General features: G+C 51.9%; 1 protein-coding gene and 1 long non-coding RNA gene across 3 annotated transcripts in view; both read left to right on the top strand.

Moving 5' to 3' along the window:
• Positions 1 to 11,236, top strand: part of Dhrs3 (dehydrogenase/reductase 3) — a 33,604-nt gene extending 22,368 nt beyond the window's left edge. The window contains exons 2-6 of one of the 2 annotated variants that reach the window (XM_055615063.1): positions 2,903 to 3,046; positions 3,565 to 3,741; positions 4,075 to 4,313; positions 7,811 to 7,936; positions 10,724 to 11,236. In XM_055615063.1, coding sequence (XP_055471038.1) covers positions 2,903 to 3,046; positions 3,565 to 3,741; positions 4,075 to 4,313; positions 7,811 to 7,936; positions 10,724 to 10,808 — 771 coding nt within the window. In that variant the 3' untranslated portion in view covers positions 10,809 to 11,236. The remainder of the gene's footprint in view (positions 1 to 2,902; positions 3,047 to 3,564; positions 3,742 to 4,074; positions 4,314 to 7,810; positions 7,937 to 10,723) is intronic. The other variant, XM_055615064.1, reaches the window with a different exon arrangement.
• Positions 11,237 to 16,733: 5,497 nt separating this feature from the next.
• LOC129682781 (uncharacterized) overlaps positions 16,734 to 18,020 on the top strand; it is a 1,444-nt gene continuing 157 nt past the window's right edge. Inside the window, exons 1-3 of the long non-coding RNA XR_008721041.1 lie at positions 16,734 to 16,876; positions 16,955 to 17,134; positions 17,713 to 18,020. The exon at positions 17,713 to 18,020 is cut by the window's right edge and continues 157 nt beyond it. This is a non-coding gene — a long non-coding RNA (uncharacterized LOC129682781). The remainder of the gene's footprint in view (positions 16,877 to 16,954; positions 17,135 to 17,712) is intronic.

Below are 18,020 nucleotides of genomic sequence, written 5' to 3'. Positions count from 1 at the left end.
CTCAGGACTGCACCTGCAGAGGATGGAATCTAGGTTCAGGTCCCACCTCTGTCCACATACCAGGCGTGGCTTTGGACACTTGTCTTAATTAATTGAGCCTCAGTTCTCAAGTGTGGAAAGTAGGTAATGAAAGTCTCTAACCAAGAGGATGAGAAGGGCTTCAGCTACTGACACTAGCAGATGACAGTAAGGCAAAGCAGGGCAGGCCCCACCCACCCTCCGCCATGCACCTTTGCCCAGCACCATGGCTAGCTCCTCATCAGCCTGCGCAGCGTTGGATGTTCAGGAAACCCTAAGCCCCACTGACTCTTGGTCCACACAGACTTGTGTATGGAAGGTTCAAGGGCTGCGAAGAGCTCAGCCACAGAGGATGGGTACCTCTTCAGGCCCCCAGAGATAGTTTAATACCCAGCCACACTGTCCCAGCTTCAGCCTTTGACCTTCATTCGTTCATCCAACAGACAGCCTGTGCCTTGGCAGGTGCTGAGATGCTGAAGTGAACAGACTAGAACTGGGTCCTAGGCACCTCAGGTTCACAGAGGCACTTAGCCACAGTACCAGGGAGAGAGGTGGAACCGCTCTGCCAGCACACAGAGTGATCTCAAGAGGACCAGGATTGTGGCCACTGCCCGATTACAGGAGATGGTTTGCACAGACCTTCACCCCACAAACCTGACCACCACTATCTCCCTCTCCAGGGCCATCTCCCAGCCCAGCTAGCAGGGCTGGTCTTCTGATGCAAATATTCTGAGCAGACTGTGGCAAGCTTTAGACACTGGCCGTCTGCACGCAACCAAGAACCAGGAGGAGTGCATTCCTCTAGAGTCATGGGGCGCCCAGGCTCCCTCTGATGGAACCCTGTGCACACCTCCCTGTGCTAAGGAAAACCACAATGGTTCATAGTGACATCCAGCCCCCACGGCTGGAGAGATAGCTTGGCAGTTAAGAGCACTTGCTGCTCTTGTAGAGGACCCAGGTTCGGTTCCTAGCTCCTACCTGGTGTTTCCCAATCACCAGGGGATTGAATGTTCTTTTGGCCTGCAGGCACTGGCTTCCATATAGAACACATACACATAAAATAAAAATAAGTAAAATTTTTTAAAAAGAAAAAAAAATGCTGACCCTGGCTGGAGCCTTGCCTCCCTTGTGCTGGTGTATCTGAATTCTGTGGTCCTTTCATACATGTATCCCCTGTACACCATTGACACATCTGACCAACCCCGCTGAGCACCCACTTACAGGTCCCGCCAAGGTCACTCTGTCAATCCTTCGCTTACTACCTGCTGGCTAAGGAAGCCCTTGCTTCTCAGGAGGACTCTCACTGTCTCTCTCCTGTCCGTCTTCGCATCCTTTCTTCCCACTGTGACCACAGGGAGGTGGCAGCTCTCCAAGGCCCTGTAGAAAGCGAGTGTGACCCCATCCTTCCTAGTGGCTGGTGAGAATCATCCCAGCTCCAAACATAATTGGTGAGAAGGCCCGCTGGTTCCTAACAGAAAACACTCTGGAGTATTGTACAGAGAGCTTTTCTGTTGCTGCTAAGAATCAAGGGAAAGGCTGGCACTGGGCTGGCAAGAGGTGTCCTGCTGGGGAAGGTATCCCAGAAAGGCCTGAAGTTAACATGCCAGCAGACTGGTCATATGTGTGCTGGCTCACTGGAGATTAGGTGATGTCCCTTTTTTTTTTTTTTTTTTCCAGAGCTGAGGACCGAACCCAGGGCCTTGCGCTTGCTAGGCAAGCGCTCTACCACTGAGCTAAATCCCCAACCCTGTGATGTCCCTTTTAAAATCTTGGTGGGGCCGGAGAGATGGCTCAGTGAAAGAGCACTTGCTGCTCTTCCGGCGAACTCGAGTGCTATTCCCAGTAACCATAATCGGGCAGTCTGTTACTCCAGCTCCAGGGGATCTGACACCCTGTTCTGGCCTCTGTTGTACCCTGCACCCATGTACACATACCCACACATACATACACATAAAATAAAAATAAAAAAAACCTCATTGCTGGCCAGTGTGCTTGGTGATTTTATGTCAACTTGATACAAGCTAGAGAGGAGGGACTCAACTGAGAAAATGTCTGCATAGATTAGGCTGTATGGAAGCCTAGAGAACATTTTGCTTAATTAGTGACTGATGAGGAAGAGTCCAGCCCATTGTGGGTTCTGCAACTCATGGGCTTTTAGTTCAGAATTCTATAAGAAAGCAGGCTGAACAAGCCATAGAAGCAAGCCAGAAGCAGCACCTTTCCATGACCTCTGCATCAGCTCCTGCCTCCAGGTTCCTGCCCTGTGTGAGTTCCTGTCCTGACTTCCTTAGAGGTGGACTTTTAACTACCTGAAACTTTAAGCTAAATAAGTCCTTCCCTCCCCCAAGTTGTTTTTGGTCATTGTGTTTCATTACAGAAGTAAAAACCCTAAGACAGGGGCTAGAGAGATAGCTCAGTGGTTAAGAGCACTGGCTGCTCCCTCACGGGACCTGAGTTCAATTCCGAGCACCCACACGGCAGCCCACCACTGACCGTAACTGCAGTTCCAGGGGATCCGAAACCTTCACACAGACATGCATGCAAGCAGAAACCCTAAGACAACTAACAAGACGGCTCAGCAGGTTAAAAACAGTCCTGACAACCTAAGTCTGACCCCCAAACCCATGGTGGTAAAAGTTGTCCTCAACCTCCACACTGCACTAGCGTGCACTGTGCTGTGTTTGTAGACACACAACAACAACAACAATAACTATTTTTACTTAAAACTCACCAGTAACCTTCTTTGGGTACTTTACTTGTGGATGGAATCAAGGAAGCCAGCGCTCTAAAGACCATTAAAATTCTGAATCCCTGGTATCAGTCATGGTATCTATATAGCCTGTTTCAGAGCCACCCATTCCATGCGGGTTTTCTCTCCTTCCAGATTGTTCTCTGGGGCCGGACTGAGAAATGCCTGAAGGAGACGACAGAGGAGATTCGGCAGATGGGCACAGAGTGCCACTACTTCATCTGTGATGTGGGCAACCGGGAAGAAGTGTACCAGATGGCCAAAGCTGTCCGAGAGAAGGTCAGTAGCCTGCGCATGTCTGGCTCCGGCACACTGGATTGAGGTGGTCTTGGGAGGGGTGTTGCCGTGTGCAGGGCACCTCTGGGGACTCTCCATGAAGCTGGTCCAGGTTACCTGGGCAGGGACTGCAGGTGGTAACACAGTAAGAGTAGACCTCTGTGTTCCCTTGGACATTTAGGCCCTATTCGTGTCTTTCTGAGACCAAGAGGAACGAAAGTCCCATTGCCTTCTGGGAAAATCTTTTCCCTAATCCCAGACATGTTGGCTGGGTAGGTCAGTGAGCGCCAAGGGAAAAGAATTCACCTTGCTACATATTCCACTCATAGTAACATTAACCATTTTTATGTGCATAACCTCATTTATTATAAATATGCTATGTTCCGGGTATAGTATGTACCATAAATTATTTCTAATCCTCAGACACAGCTGGTATGGCACCAGCGCCATTTATAAACAAGACTGATGCTCAGAAAGGCCATGTGGCTGGTGGTTGCGGAGCCTGGTCTGTGCCCCTGCAGGTACAGCCCACAGGGACTGGCTGCCCTCACGGCTCCACAGCCCCCTCTTGCCCACAGGTGGGTGACATCACCATCCTGGTGAACAATGCCGCCGTGGTCCATGGGAAAAGCTTGATGGACAGCGATGATGATGCCCTCCTCAAGTCCCAGCATGTCAACACCCTGGGCCAATTCTGGGTAAGGGTTTTTCTGGCCCAGAGCCAGCCATCGGCAACGCAGGGAGCCTAGGTAGGGTGGCGGAAAGAGAGCCTTAGTGGGACCAGGGCTCATGCTAGCAGGGATACTCAACGGCAGAGTGACTAGGTAAAAAGGGATGACTGGCAGGGACACACAGGAACTTCTGACCGGCTAGTCTAGTGTTCTGCAGTGGGAGGCCTCAGCCCCTCCCGTGCTAAAGGCTGAGTCACGGGAGTAACTGTGCAACCAGAGTGGGCTGTTCTCTCCCGTGCAGGAGCGCAGGGCTTGGCAGAAGCCGCATGCTCCACACTGACCCCTGCTATCCATCCTCAGACCACCAAGGCCTTCTTGCCACGCATGCTGGAGCTGCAGAACGGACATATCGTGTGCCTCAATTCCGTGCTTGCGCTGTCGGCCATCCCCGGCGCCATCGACTACTGCACATCGAAAGCCTCGGCCTTTGCCTTCATGGAGAGCCTGACCTTGGGGCTGCTGGACTGTCCGGGTGTCAGCGCCACCACCGTGCTGCCCTTCCACACCAGCACCGAGATGTTCCAGGGCATGAGAGTCAGGTCAGTGGGTGAGGCCAGCCACCTCTCCTGGGTCAACCCAGCCAGTGGTCTTCACAGAAAGAGCCCCAGAATCCCCTGGCCTTGGCAACTCTCACCTCATTTTCCATTCCCAAGGCAACAGGATACTAATTACACTGTATATTTACTTTTGTTACTGTAACAAACAGCCTGCCTAAAGCAGTTTAAGGAAGGCAGGGTTTGTTGAGGTTACACTCTGTTCTGGTAGGAAGACATGGGGGCAGGAGGCAGTGCGTTACACTGTATCCACAATCAGGAAGCTGAGACAGCTGGATGCTGGTGCTCCGCTGGCTTTCTCTGTTTTGTTCAGCCCAAGACCGGCTTCCCAGATTTATTTAGGATCCTGCTTCTTAGTACAGGGGCCTCCACAAAACACCAGTCCTGACAGTGCATAGTGGTAGCGGAATACTACCCAGCAACAAAAAAGGAGACGAATATTGACGTGTGACCTGCATAACAAAGCTCATATCTGTGCTGCTGAGTGAAAGAAGCCATGCGAGCACACTCTGCACCGTTCCGTGTGCATGGCATTCTGACCAGGCAAAACTATGGTCCTAGAGACAGGATCAGTGGTCTAGGCCTGGGAAGGAGACCGAGGAAACTTTCTGGTGGTGGTGAAACAAGCAAAAGTTCATTGAGCTGTACCCTAAAGATGCGAGCATTAATTACAGAGCCAGGACTGGTGAGGTGGCTCAGGGTTAAAGGCCAAGCCTGACAATCTGAGTTTGATCCCTGGGACCCACATGGTAGAAGGTGAGAACTGACTCCAGCAAAGTGCCCTCTGACCCCCACATGCATTCTGTGGCACATGTGCCCTCACAGATACACACAAACATGTACACCACACACACACATACACAAACACACAACTTTTTAATTAATAGATGCAAATTATAGCCCCATCTGAGGAAATCCCAAGACCCACTCGGGCTTAGCATTTATGCTCGAATGCCAGGACCTGGGGCGGGCTTCATTGCCAGTCTGTACAATGGGGTGATGACTGACGTCACAGGCAATAAATGGCATTGATCTGGACCATCATATTGCTACACATCACACACCTAATTTAGGGGAAGACTTGTTGCCTCTCAGAGCTGTTCCTTGCTCATCTATGAAATGGCGAGAACAGTATTTACCTGGTAGCTTGCTGGTAAAATAGTGAATATTGGGTGCCTAGCACAAACCCTAGGACACACAAGTTGCTCATAAAAGAAATGTTTCCTCTGTTATTTTTTGAGACAGGGTCTCATCTGTAGCTCATGATGACCCCCAACTCACAGTGATCTCCTGCCTCAGCTACTTGAGTGCTTGGGATTATAACAGTGTATGACCATGCCGGGGGCTGTTACTATTTTTACCAAGACTAAACATGGTCTTAGGTGAGTTTTACCAGTTTTCCTAGAAGACAGTTTCTTTAGAGCTTGTCCAGAAGTAGCTGTTTCTCCCTGGCTCACAAACACATTTATCATACACCCTGAATATCAGGGAGGTTATACTCATGACTATACTGATGTTCTGGGATCGAATCCCAGTTCTGTGTAACCCCTCCCCCCCCAGCTAGTGACTTGACTTTTCTGTGCCTCAGTTTCCCTGTTTATGTTTTCTAAAGTGATGGCAAATAGCACCCCCTCATTCACAAGTTGGGGAAGTGCCTTGTGGGAATTGACTGGCTCTGTCCACTTTGTGAGCCCTAGATGGATACTAGCTACCTGCAGCCATTCAGGTGAGAGCCAAGGGCGTGGCTGGAAAATGTATGCTCACTGTTATCCCACCCACCGTGGACAGAAAGGGGGAAATCTTAAAAGGTCTGAGGCCTCTCCGTTGTGTCCTTCTGCAGGAAGGGTCCCCCAAAAGCCCATACAGCTGGGCCTTGCTGTCCCGGCTCTCCTCCCGCAAAAGACAGTGCTAGAGACTGCAGCTACAGCCTCCATCACTGGAGTTGCGGCATCAGTGAGCTACCTCGGCATGCACACCTCTGGGAAACCTTCTAGGCCGTAGGTTTGTGGGGCTCTGAGAATCACTCTCTTAGCCTGGAAAGAAAACCGAGTCAGCAAAGTAGCACCTGAGTCTGATCTCCAGAACCCCCATTTATAAAAACCCAGGCAAAATAGCATACACTTGTCGAGCGGCACTGTGGAGGCAGAGACAGGCCAATCCCTAGGGCTCGTTGGCCAACCAGAAAACCAAAGCAGATGATGACGCCTGAGGCATGATACTGCAAGTTAACCTCTGAGCTCCACACACAGACATGTTAGGGACCGGCACACATGTAAACACTCCTGCACAGACACACTCGTATACACACACACACACACCAACCGAAGCTGGGCTTGTCACACAGGAGGCGGTGCAGGGAAGGGGTGTAGTCTGTGAGCCTGAGGCTGCCCCTTGCTCAGGAATGGCATCACACCTGATGACTTAACAACCTTTAATCTCACTCCTGCCACAGCGGATCACAAGCCCTTGGAGGGTCAGAGGTCAGGGCCAGCAAGGTGTGCACTATAACTTCAAACTGAGGGAGGCAGGAAGAACCAAGAACAGAGACCCTGGAACATTGGAATAGTGGCCAGGAGTTCACCCGTGTGTCGCCTGCTGCGCTATGCCTGTTCCCTGGTCCATACATTGGAGAGAATATCTGTGCCTGGGCCCAGGACTCAGGGAGCACCATGGTTGCACGAGTCTGAGGCCAGGTGCCTCTGAACAGGCATGGGGAGGCCCTGTTGTCTGAGTATGACTTGTTCGCCCGGAAGTTCCATGGGAAGACACTTTGTAAGTGTTTGACTGATTGGACAGCCAACCAGCAGGCTGAGGACCTCCCTAGCAGAAAGGCCCAACAGAGGAGTGGGGCAAAATGACAAGTATAGAGCACCTACTGTGTGCCAGTAGCTGCTAGACTCCAAGAGTGAAATGGATGCAACTCATCGGGCCTCTGCCCTCAGAGAACTGATAATCTGGTGGGGGGAACAGGCCATTAACGAGGAACAACCTGACAGGCCAGGTCATTCCAGGCGTTTGGCATGGTGAGGACAGCTAGAAAGGAGCAAAGAGCACAGGCCACCCAGCCGTGTGGGAGGCGGAGGTCTCTTAGCAGAGGAAGTAGGAAGAGGGAGCAGGCAGTAGGGTAAAAAGGCCGAGGGCTGGACCAGGCTGTGGAATGTGGAAGGAGTCTGGCATGCCAGGAGCAATGGAAGGCTGTGGAGAATGAGCCTAGCAGGGTGAACTCTAGTGCCATGACTCTGTCAGAGATACTCCCTGCTAGCCATGACTCCACTCACCTGGCGGGACCAGTGGAGCAAGACGGAGGGAACGTGGAACTCTAACGGGCACGGACTGGGAGAGAATCACATACCCTCCCTCACAGAGAAGAGACCAGACAATGCCCTCACAAACTCAGCCACTCGCTAAGATGCCCAGCAGAAGGGTCAACCCTGGCAGAAAGGTCAGTTTCTCTGGGAGAAACCAGTATTTTCCTGCCTTAGGTTTCCCAACCTTTTCCCGCCATTGAAGCCAGAGACAGTAGCCCGGAGGACGGTGGAAGCTATGCAGCAAAACCAGGCCCTTCTCTTGCTCCCATGGACCATGAACATCCTCATTATCTTGAAAAGGTATGGAATGGGGGAGAGACAGCTCTTGGTCAGGTTCAGACCCAACTTTTTCTTTTACTCCAATGGGAAAAAGGCAACAGGCAGAATATGTGAATGTGAGATCGATTAGTCATGTCTGCTGAGGGTAGGAGGTCAAGGAGTGGCACCTCTGACTGCCCTGGCCAATAAGGCAGGCTTGGTGGTCCAAGGATCTCTGTGAGATGTTTGTTTATGTTTGAGGCAAAGCCCACTGCAGCTCAGGCTTAATCTGGAATATACTTCAGTGCCAAGGTTGGCCTTGAACTTGAAATTCTCCTGTCTCTAGTACTGGGATTATAAGCATCCACTACCATGCCTGTTTAAAAATTATCAAGGAATCCAAACAGCTCTTGTTTATGTGAGTTTTATATACCGCTACTTACTGCATTAGAAATTAAAATAGAGAGGGGAATTAGATTTACACATTAGTTTCTATTTACTAGATTTTTCACTTGTAAAGAACAGTAACAGAGCGATTTGGTTACTGTGAAATTATCACAGCTGTTTCGTTTGCTTGCTTGCCTTTTCTGTCTTTTTAGACAGGCCTTTACTAGGTCTCCCCATCTAGCCCCAACCCATAAGTACATATTTATGACAAGCAGTTGCGTTTTCTAAAACACTGACAAGTAGTCAGGAGAGCCACTGGGCTGTGTTTTTGCAGATCTCTCCATTGTCTGGTTCAATCTGAAACAACTAGATCCTCACATCTGCTTCCTATTTCAGTGAGCTGGGCTAGTCCCCTGTAGCAAAACCTCTGGGAAACCCCACCGCACGTGCAGAGAGAATAAAAGGATAAGAAAAATGATGGGCTGGGGGTGTGGCTCAATTGGTCGAGAGCCTGTCTGGCGTACACAAAGGCGCGCCTCAGTCTGTCCTCCGTGCTACGTGAACCACGTGTGGTGGCTGCTGCCTGTAATCCCAGCACTTGAGAGGCAGAGACAGGAGGATCAGAAGTCTGAGGTTTATCCTCAGCTACATAGGCAGATTGAGGCTAGCCTGGTGATATAAGACCCTGTGGGCAGACAGACAGAGAAGTTATACTGAGGTGTTAAAATATCCTGAAAAAAGATCTCAAGCAGCCCCAAGAGTTTCTGGGCCACATTTTAAGAACCATAGTTGCACAGACTGTCAGTCATGGCCTGAGCTCCCAGGTAAGCTCAGTCTAATGAGAGCAGGGTTTTTCATGCCAAAGACTCAGAATTTGGAGTGGTGCCATGGCTCCAGCAAGGTGGGGTTCACTGGGAAGACCACCCTGGGATGTGGGCTTCATAACGCAGATATTTTCTCCTTTAGAATTTTTGTGGTGGGTTTTTTGTTTTCCAGACAGGGTTTCTCTGTGTAGCCTTGGCTGTCTTTATAGACCAGGCTGGCCTCAAATTCACAGATGTCTGCCTGAGCCTTCCTCCCAGAGTACTGGGATGACAGGCGTGTCCTTTAAAATTTTTTCAGCACTGAATTCACCTAGAACTGTCCAGACTTAGAAGAGCAAGACAAGCCGGTGCAGAAGGGGCTAGTGCATGGGGCTGGCTGTCCCGGTACGGGGAGAGCTGTGTCCCTGCAGCCAGGAGCCTGGCTCCTGCTTGTCAGGAAGGGCAGCCCCTCGTTCCAGGCCCACCCTGTTGTTACCAGACTCCCAGGAAAGCCGCACCGCTGGCTGTGTGGCGTGGAACAGTGGCAGCTGGCCCTGTGTCTTCCCTCTGACAGCCCCTGTGCAGGCAGAGGGTAGAGAGTAGAGAGCAAGGGAGAGGGCACTTGGAACAGCCACACCAGCCCAGCACACTGCAGCCTTCAATCCAAGATTGCTCTCTCACTGCCCAAGGATCCTCTGTAGGAGCAGGCACCGGGCTGCCACCAGGGGAGGAGGACCATGGCACAGATGGTAAAGTGTTTGGTGTGTAAGCAGGAGGATCTGGATTTGATCCCCAGCACCCGTGTCTGACCTTCATATGTGCACTGCAGCAAGTGAGTGTACACACACACACACATACACACACAGAGAGAGAAACAGAGACACAGAGAGACTGATTTCCTTAAATGAGGGCTGGAGAGATGGGCAGTGGTTAAGAGCACTTGCTGTTTTTGCAGAACATCCGCGTTCAGTTCCCAGCACCGACATCAGGCAGCCCTCAACCTCCTGTTAACTCCAGTTTCAGAGGATTCAGTACCCTCTTCTGCCTCAGTGAGCAACTTCACTCAAGTGTACAGACAGGCGCACACACATCCACATAGTTAAAAAAAAAAAAAACTTTAAAAAGACTTAACAGCAGCAGCAACAGAGGTGCTCGTATCTCATGTCTCTTTGGAAGCTGAGCCTAGTGTAGCACGCTGGCGAGGATCTTCCCGCCGCCTCCTGACGCGATGGAGAGTTCCCCACACAGGACAGAGCAAGTATGCCTGGCAAGCTTGCTTTAGCAATAGTACCACTCCCTGGACTGCTCATCAACCCATGACTGGGCGGATCCCCTCATGACCCAGTCACCTGTGTCTCGGCACAGACAGTCAAGTTTTGGCTTGCGTCTGGGAAGAGACAGAGCTCATGGAAAGCACAGGTGCTGATGTGCAGCCCTGTCTGTCCCCGTGCTTGGCCCTTTACCAATCGAAAGCGCTGATCCGAAGGGTTCAGGGGATGTTTCTGGAAGAGGAGCTGGAGTGTGGGTTGCAGAGGAGACGGGGAGAGTACCTGAGACCATTGTCTACTGCTGTTTGTCATTGTCACCGCTGACCCCACTCGTCGACCGCCTTACTGACCGTCTGCTCTTCTCCCCTCAGCATACTCCCACAGGCTGCACTAGAAGAGATCCACAGGTTCTCAGGGACCTACACCTGTATGAACACCTTCAAGGGGAGGACATAGAGGCCGGAGGAGGACATGCCTGAGGAGCTACGGAGCCTGAGGGCAGCCACAGCAACCAGGCACACACCCATGTGCCCTGCATTGGCACGTCTATTGGGAGAGCAGGACCGTTCCTGTCCCCAGGGAGGATTCTGCAGTTCCCCAGGTCACCTCCAGGACCTTTGTGCAGGACTGATGGGTGTAACTCTGACCCCCATGGGGAGGCAAGAAGCCAGCCAGCAGCCACCCGACAACTTTGTACATTTCTCGCTCTGTAGGGTTTATTCTTAAGTTGCTTCTCCAGTCTAACCCACCCGAGCAGCCGCATCTACTATTTCCAGGAGAGTCTGCCCCCAGACCCTCCACCTTTGCCTGCAAGACCCTCTCATCCTCAGCTCATGCAAACTGGTTAAATGGCAGGAACGCAAAATAAAGAGGTGGCTTTCTCAGTTTCCTGTGCTCACGTCCTTGGGAGGGAGGCAGCTGGGAAGGAGCCTGTCCCAGCCACAAGCTCCATCCTGTGAGAGAGAAGGGGTCTGCCTCAAGGTCTACAGAGAGTGGATGAGGGACTGCAGCCCAGCCAAGGGGGCGGTGAGGGAAGGAGGTATGGCCAGGCCCCTCCAGATACACGGCTTCCCCGGTAAGATCCCCGAGAGCTAGTCCACGGAAGAGCTGAGCATGGCTGGAATACCATCTGTCCTTTCTTGGCCCCACTGGGCCACCAATGTAAGAGTAAACAGGCTGTGCTGAACACCTGCTGTCTACCCTGCGTGACGAAGCCAAGGTGACAGCAGCAGAAGATGCCGTTCGTCTGGGGAAGAAACAGTGACAGCCCGTCACTTAGCACAGCCTGTGGCCTGTTCCAGTCCCCACAGAACATCCAATGGTGGGCGAGGGAAAGCCCAGAGAGTAGAAGGAGCTGGCATGGTCTCACTGAAGGGCAGAGGTTCCCATGGTCCTCCGCTGAGACTCACTGTCACGCTGAGCAATTCAGTAAATGTCACTGACTCCAGTGATAGGGAGTGATCGGGCCAGCTGGCTGTAGCATCCATCTATGGAGCTTTTGCAGAAGAGTGGCAGGGAGCAGGTAGGGGTTCCCCAGACAGGGACGAGAAGGTCTTAGGCCTCTGACATAGGAGCTCCTTGAAAGCTGCACAGAGGCCACATAGACCTGAGCACCTCAGGCTGGACCCTTGTGCTCACAGCAAGGGGGATGAGATGACTCAAATGAAAGTGGGCTGGTTGGCACCTGCTCTTTATGGTGCAACGACAGGGCATAGCCAGGCTGAGACATGGTGCTGTCACTGTAGGATAGCAGCAGTCCCTGCAGCCGCTGAAGGGGGGGAAGGGAACAATACAAACAAAACTAACCAGCTCAGAGTGACCATCTGAAAGTACCCACTTGGTGGTGGATGTCACCCAGACATGACCCCCAGAGCACCAGGGCTTCAAACAGGGAAGGTGTCTGCACCACAGCCTCGACCTATTCATGAAACTGTCTTCGCTCTGGGAAGCCACGATCCAAGAGGAGGTGTCCCAGGAGCTAAATGTACTGTACTGGTCCATCCTCATGCCCTCCTCAAGTCCTGCCTGGAAACAGTGCGTGTCCCTTCCACCCCCACTTTACTGACCAAATCCAGTCATATGATCACGCCTGCCAAAGATCCAGGGAGGCTGAATACAGTGATTACATGGTCTGTCAAAGCATGGGAGAAGACTTTATGAGGGAAAGTTAGAATTGAATCCAGACATAGGGAGAAGGCAGCTCAAGGGTGCCGTGGTCCTGGAGCCCACACCAGTGCTGAGCAGTCTCTCCAGAGGCGGCCACCTGGATCACTTCCAAACACCCTTCAGAGCGGGATGTGGGCCTGGCCATGTCCAGAACTTAAACTAACATCTCTGACCCCTGGTCTTCATGGCAAGATAGTAGGAAGCAACAAGGAGTCAATCAGGACCATCCATTATCTGCCTTTTGGTCCTTGAGGACAGATGCCTCCAGTGCGTGGGATGTTACTACCTGTCTCAGCTCACTGTGGTGTCTGGACAATCTCCCAGAACAGGTGCCTGTGGATGGCTCTTAGGAGAGAGGCTGGGTCTGGGGCCATCTTGGTGGACAGGGAGAAGTGAGTAGGGCAAGGGGGGGGCTGTCTACTGAGCCTGGATTTTCTGACCATGTCTGAGCAGCAGGAGATATGTTTCTGTGCTCATGGCCTGCAGGCCAATCTTTTGAAGATGCTTTGATCATTGGAGTTTCCATAAAGTTGCATTTGGCCTATAAACTAGAAATGCAGTGTGTTATAGAATTATTAGTACTTAATATTGATTCATAAGATTAATGCAGTAGTTATTATTTAACTGGCTATTATTGAAATAAAAGACAGATTTTTTTTTTGAATAATCCTAAACCCCCTAAGCTACCTCATTATCTCCCAGCTGCACATCCCATCCAAAATTCCCATAAGTACTTGCACATGCTTCATTTGGGCTGCTGCTCTCCATCATGCCAGTCCTCAGAGCAAACTCCTCCTTGGCACGTGCTTCTTGTTCATGAGAACCCATGGTGACCTCCTTTCTCCTTCTTCCTTCTTCCTCTCTGCACTTCCGTCTCTCCCATAATCCTTCTGCCTTCCAAGCCCGTGAATTTTAGTTCCATCTAGCTCTCTTCTGCCCAGCCCAGGCCAATTTTATTGGCCAATCAGGGATTATTTGGGAGGCAAGGTTACACAGCATCACTTGGTGTAAGTGAGCGTTTGCTCATTGAGCAGTAAAGATCTCAGGGAGAGGGGAGGGAGCAGACAAGCTATTAACACTTGAAGTAGCTTCAGGTCAACCACAAGAGCAGTGAGAATCCCAGGGAAATAAGGTGGGTCACTGGGATGAGCATGGTCCAGACAGCCCCCCCCCCCCGCCCCGCCCAGGGCCTACCAAGCGTGATCATTGCCTTGGTAACAGGGGCAGCTCTTGGTTTCCCAGAATGCCAATGGTTCAATAGTTTCTCTTGGTGGTAGGGTGGGGCCTGTTCCCCACAACAGATACACACCAGCATCAGATACACAACAGTACCCCACTTTTGGTCTTTTTTTTTTTTTTTTTTTTGGATTGTTTCCCAGAGGAACCAGAGAAAAAGCCTTGGGCAGATTCCCAGGAGGCCTCTCTGGTGCCTTCCTGGGATGGTTTGACTGCCTGGAGAGCTTCAAGAGTGAGAGTGGAGAGCTAATTCTGTCTCTTTGCTTGTCCAAGTGAAGGAGAACGACAAGCGCCAACGCTCTCCCCCACCCCCCTGAGGGACGAAACACGCTGTGCCAACCCTGCAAAGAAGCTTTGGGTCCTGGGAAATGACCCAGTTGCCAGGCTGGAGGTTTCTCCCCAGCCCCAAGGAGAAACAGATCAAGCGTGGGTGCCAAGCTCAGGGAGGCATCAGACCTCAGCCCTGTGTGGCCCTGGTCCGGGGCAGCATGCCGTCTGGCCGGACCAGTGGTCAGGAATTCGGTCCTGTGGTCACCAGTAGCTCCCAGGGACCAAATACTTTGAGACACCAACCCCCCCTCCCCCAGGAACAAGCTGATGTCTAAAGGGAAGGAACTGAAAACCTCTGGGCTGACTCCAGAGGTCACCGCTAGACCCTCCCCCTCCCACCTGAGAGCCTCATCTGACGGAAGGAAGGCTTTACCTTTGTGTTGTCTCTAATTGATGGAAGACAAATGTGTGCCCCCTCCCCTGAGGAATGCCCTTCTTATTCTTGGGGTACGGGGACAGAACTAGGCCATAGGACTTCTCTCTACACGCGCCCCTGGCTTCAGGCAAAGCCAAAGGCGACAAATATCCGCTGACGCAGACGGAAGGCTGGAACTGCTCCCAGACACATCTTACTAAGTTCCCAAACATTCCTTGGGGCTTGGAGTGCAGCTCAGTTGGTGGGGTGCTTCTCTAAGCCCTGGGTTTGATCCCCAGTACAGTAAAAAAAAAAAAAAAAGAAGGTGTGGCACATGCTTTTATGCCTAGCCCTTGAGACATGGATGCAAAAGTTCAAGGCTATCCCTAGCTACCCAAGGAGCTTGAAGCCAGCCTGTATCAAGACTACAAACAAACAAACAAACAAAACATTGACTAGGGGCCAGAGAGACAGCAGATGTGAACCCTGACGACCCTCGTTAGATTTCCGATGTCCACACAGTAGAAGAGGAGAAGCAGTTCTCTTTTATTATTCTCTGACCTCCACATGTAACCCCACCCCACACACATGTGCACACACGATAGCTGGATCAGTGTAAAACATTTTTAAAACCAACACACCTGACTCCATATGTGCCTACATGGGGTAGGGCGGGGGGCGAGATACCTGTGCACGGTGGGACTGGGTTGGTTCTTCACACTCCAGGAGCCACTGTGTCTCATCTGTTCAAAACGCCAGCTCTCCACCTCTCAGGCCCTCTCCTCCAAGCAGAGCCAAAGCTTAGGTGCCCACCCTAAACTTCCCGGCTCCCTCAGCCCCACCCGGAAGCCAGAAAGCGCCTCCGGAAGTGAGGAATCCTGGGGTTTGGTGGGAGGGGAGGCTGTCCCGCAGCTGTGATAAAATACTCTGACAAAAGCAACTTAGGAGCAAGGGTTACTTCGGCCCATCGTTTTAGGGACAGTCCAGCATTGTGGGGAAGTCGAGGAAGCAAGACCCTGGAGCAGCTGGGTCACGTGACGGCTGCAGTCAGCGCCATGAACGCATGCGTGCTAGGGCGCAGCAGAACCTCGAGCAGAACCTCGGTTTCATACAGGCCACGATCGCCTCGCTAAAGGGTGGTTCCTTGCCCACAATGAAGGTCGTTCTTCCCATAGCGGACAATTCCCCACAGGTGTGCTCAGGGCCCTTCCTCCGGGGTGATTCTAGGTTCTGTCTTGGCAGCAGTTAACACTTCCTATTCCAGGAAGGAATTCATAGCTTTGGGGTCCAATGGGCTCAGCTACGTCCTCTGTGAAAAGATCTCTCGTGCCCGTTTGGCTCTTGGAGCTGGGTGACTGTCCAGCGTGAACCGAGCTAGAGAAGGCACAGTGAAGCTAAAGTGCTGACATGGTACCTGTGGTCCTCACAGGCCCCAGACACAACCTGATGGTCCCTCAGAATACCTGGACCACTGCCTTGGCCTGGCCTGGGGTGGTGACCTCCTTCGAGGCGTGCCTGGCTCTGACTACGGTATGATTGGCTGAGGCTCAGAAGACCCAGTCAGGAGCAATGACACAGGGGTGCGGAGAGGCTTCAAGGGAGGGCAGCTGTGGAGTTCCCAGCCTAATGGAAGGTGCTTTCTAGAAAGCAGGGTTGCAGTATTTCCGTGCCTAGTGGGCGCTAACCCAGCATTCGCGGCTCTGAGAAGCCCTTTGAGACTCACAGCTCCCTGTGGCTTGGGAAGAGAAGAAAGAGGGATGACTCCTCGGAAGGCACGGCCTTCCGTTATTGGGAATAACGGCCATCGCACTGCTGGGATTCGGCTCTCCAAACGGGGCATGCCCAGGGCGCACAGAAAGCTTCAGCAGCTGGGCCCACACAGGTTTATGGACTGTTTCCTAAGGAGCCGAGTCACCTGTTGGGAGCACTTGGTTTTCAGGCCACTTGTTTTTTCTTTGCCACAATTCAGGGCTGTGGGAGTGTGGTGGCTTAAATGAGAATGGCACCCGTAGGCTCACAGCGTTTGAATGCTTGGTCCCCAGTTAGTGGAACTGTTTGAGAAGTTGCTGGAGGAGGTGTGACATGAGAATGGCCTTTGAGGTTTCAAAAGCCCGTAACTGCTGGGTGCGGTGGCGCAGGCCTTTAGTCCCAGCACTCAGAAGGCAGAGGCAGGCAGAGCTCTGTAAATCTGAGGTCAGTTGTCTACAGAGTGAGTTCCAGGGCAGCCAGAGTTTTGCAGAGAGGCCCTGTCTCAACAAACAAACACCACAGGAGTCAGCACTGTTTGCCACACATATCAGTGGGTCAAAGGTTCAGGAAGCTTTAGCGGCCTGGCTCCCAGGGACAGAAGATCCAGGAGCCTTTCTCTGTTCCAGGGTGGAGATCCCTAATCCTCCAGAAGGTCTCAGGATGCTCAGGCATCCATGCCTCCCTCCTGGTAAGATACCCAGTGTCTGCAGAATTTTCTAGCAACACTCCCACCCCCAAATCCTTATCATTCCTTTCATTTTTCCAGGTTCACAAGACAAAGGAAACAAGCAGTTGAAGAAGACACACGCTGTGCTCAATCCAGGCTGCTGCTAGGATGTAATTGGATCCTGCCTGGGAAGGTGACTTGGGTCTGGGCAAAACACCAGACCAGAAGAGGAGGGAGGACCCAGCTTGCGCTTGTGAGCTGCTCCACCCTGTTGTGAGGGTAAGATGAGGCTGCACACTCCAAGTGCCACACTGGAGCCCAAGGGCTTCATCTTGCTGGGGGTAGGCAGGGGAGGGTCTTTATCATACCAGACTTACTGGCCTGCTGCCTGCTCTGTGCGGGAGGCCGAATGAAGAGAAGCCATCTTGGCTGTCCATCCAGACCAGCTGAGAGCAGGGAAGGAGGCAGGGCAGGGGTGGGTCTGGAATTTAAGGCAATCCATACCTGGCTGAGCTTTAAGTCTTGGTTCAGTGGGACCTTGAGCTTCACCTTAACCTGAACTTAACCTTTGTAAGCCTCAGTTTCCTCATCGGAAGGATGGAGCCTCTGAGAGAAAAATCAAAAGAGAAATAAAAATAATGAACTAACATACTCAGCTCTCCTAGGCATCAATTAATAATAAATGTATTTCTTATTACTTTGTGATAACAGCAGCGAGTCTGTGCTTGGTAGGACAGATCCAGAGCTATGTGATGAGCAAGGAAACAAGTCTAAGAAATGGTTGCAGTTGGGATTTGCACCCCAGGGTCTCATTACAAAATCCCGCTTTTAATCCCTGGTCTCATGTCTTTGTGAAGAAGCCATCCATGTGATGACTCACCAGCATCTTTACCTGGCCCAACCTGGACACTTCCTGCCACATCTCAGCCATGGCATTGCCTTCACTGCCGGAATCTGAAACAACTCCAGATCAACTGCAGCAGGAGGGACCAGCAGGTGGACTTCCAATGGCCTTCTGGGATGTTCTGTGTTTAGAGTGTGCTGGCCCCAGCCCTGCCGATACACTGCGGGAAGCTGTAGAATGTACTTCTTGCACTCTCTCTCTCCCCTCCAATCCACCTTCCTTCCTTCCTTCCTTCCTTCCTTCCTTCCTTCCTTCCTTCCT

The sequence above is a fragment of the Psammomys obesus genome, unplaced genomic scaffold (genome assembly GCF_907164565.1).
Source record: "Psammomys obesus unplaced genomic scaffold, mPsaObe1.curated_primary_1811, whole genome shotgun sequence".
In the NCBI taxonomy this organism is placed as follows: Eukaryota; Metazoa; Chordata; class Mammalia; order Rodentia; family Muridae; genus Psammomys; species Psammomys obesus.
The sequence above is the reverse complement of the archived record's forward strand: the minus strand, read 5'-3'. Positions and strand labels throughout refer to the sequence as shown.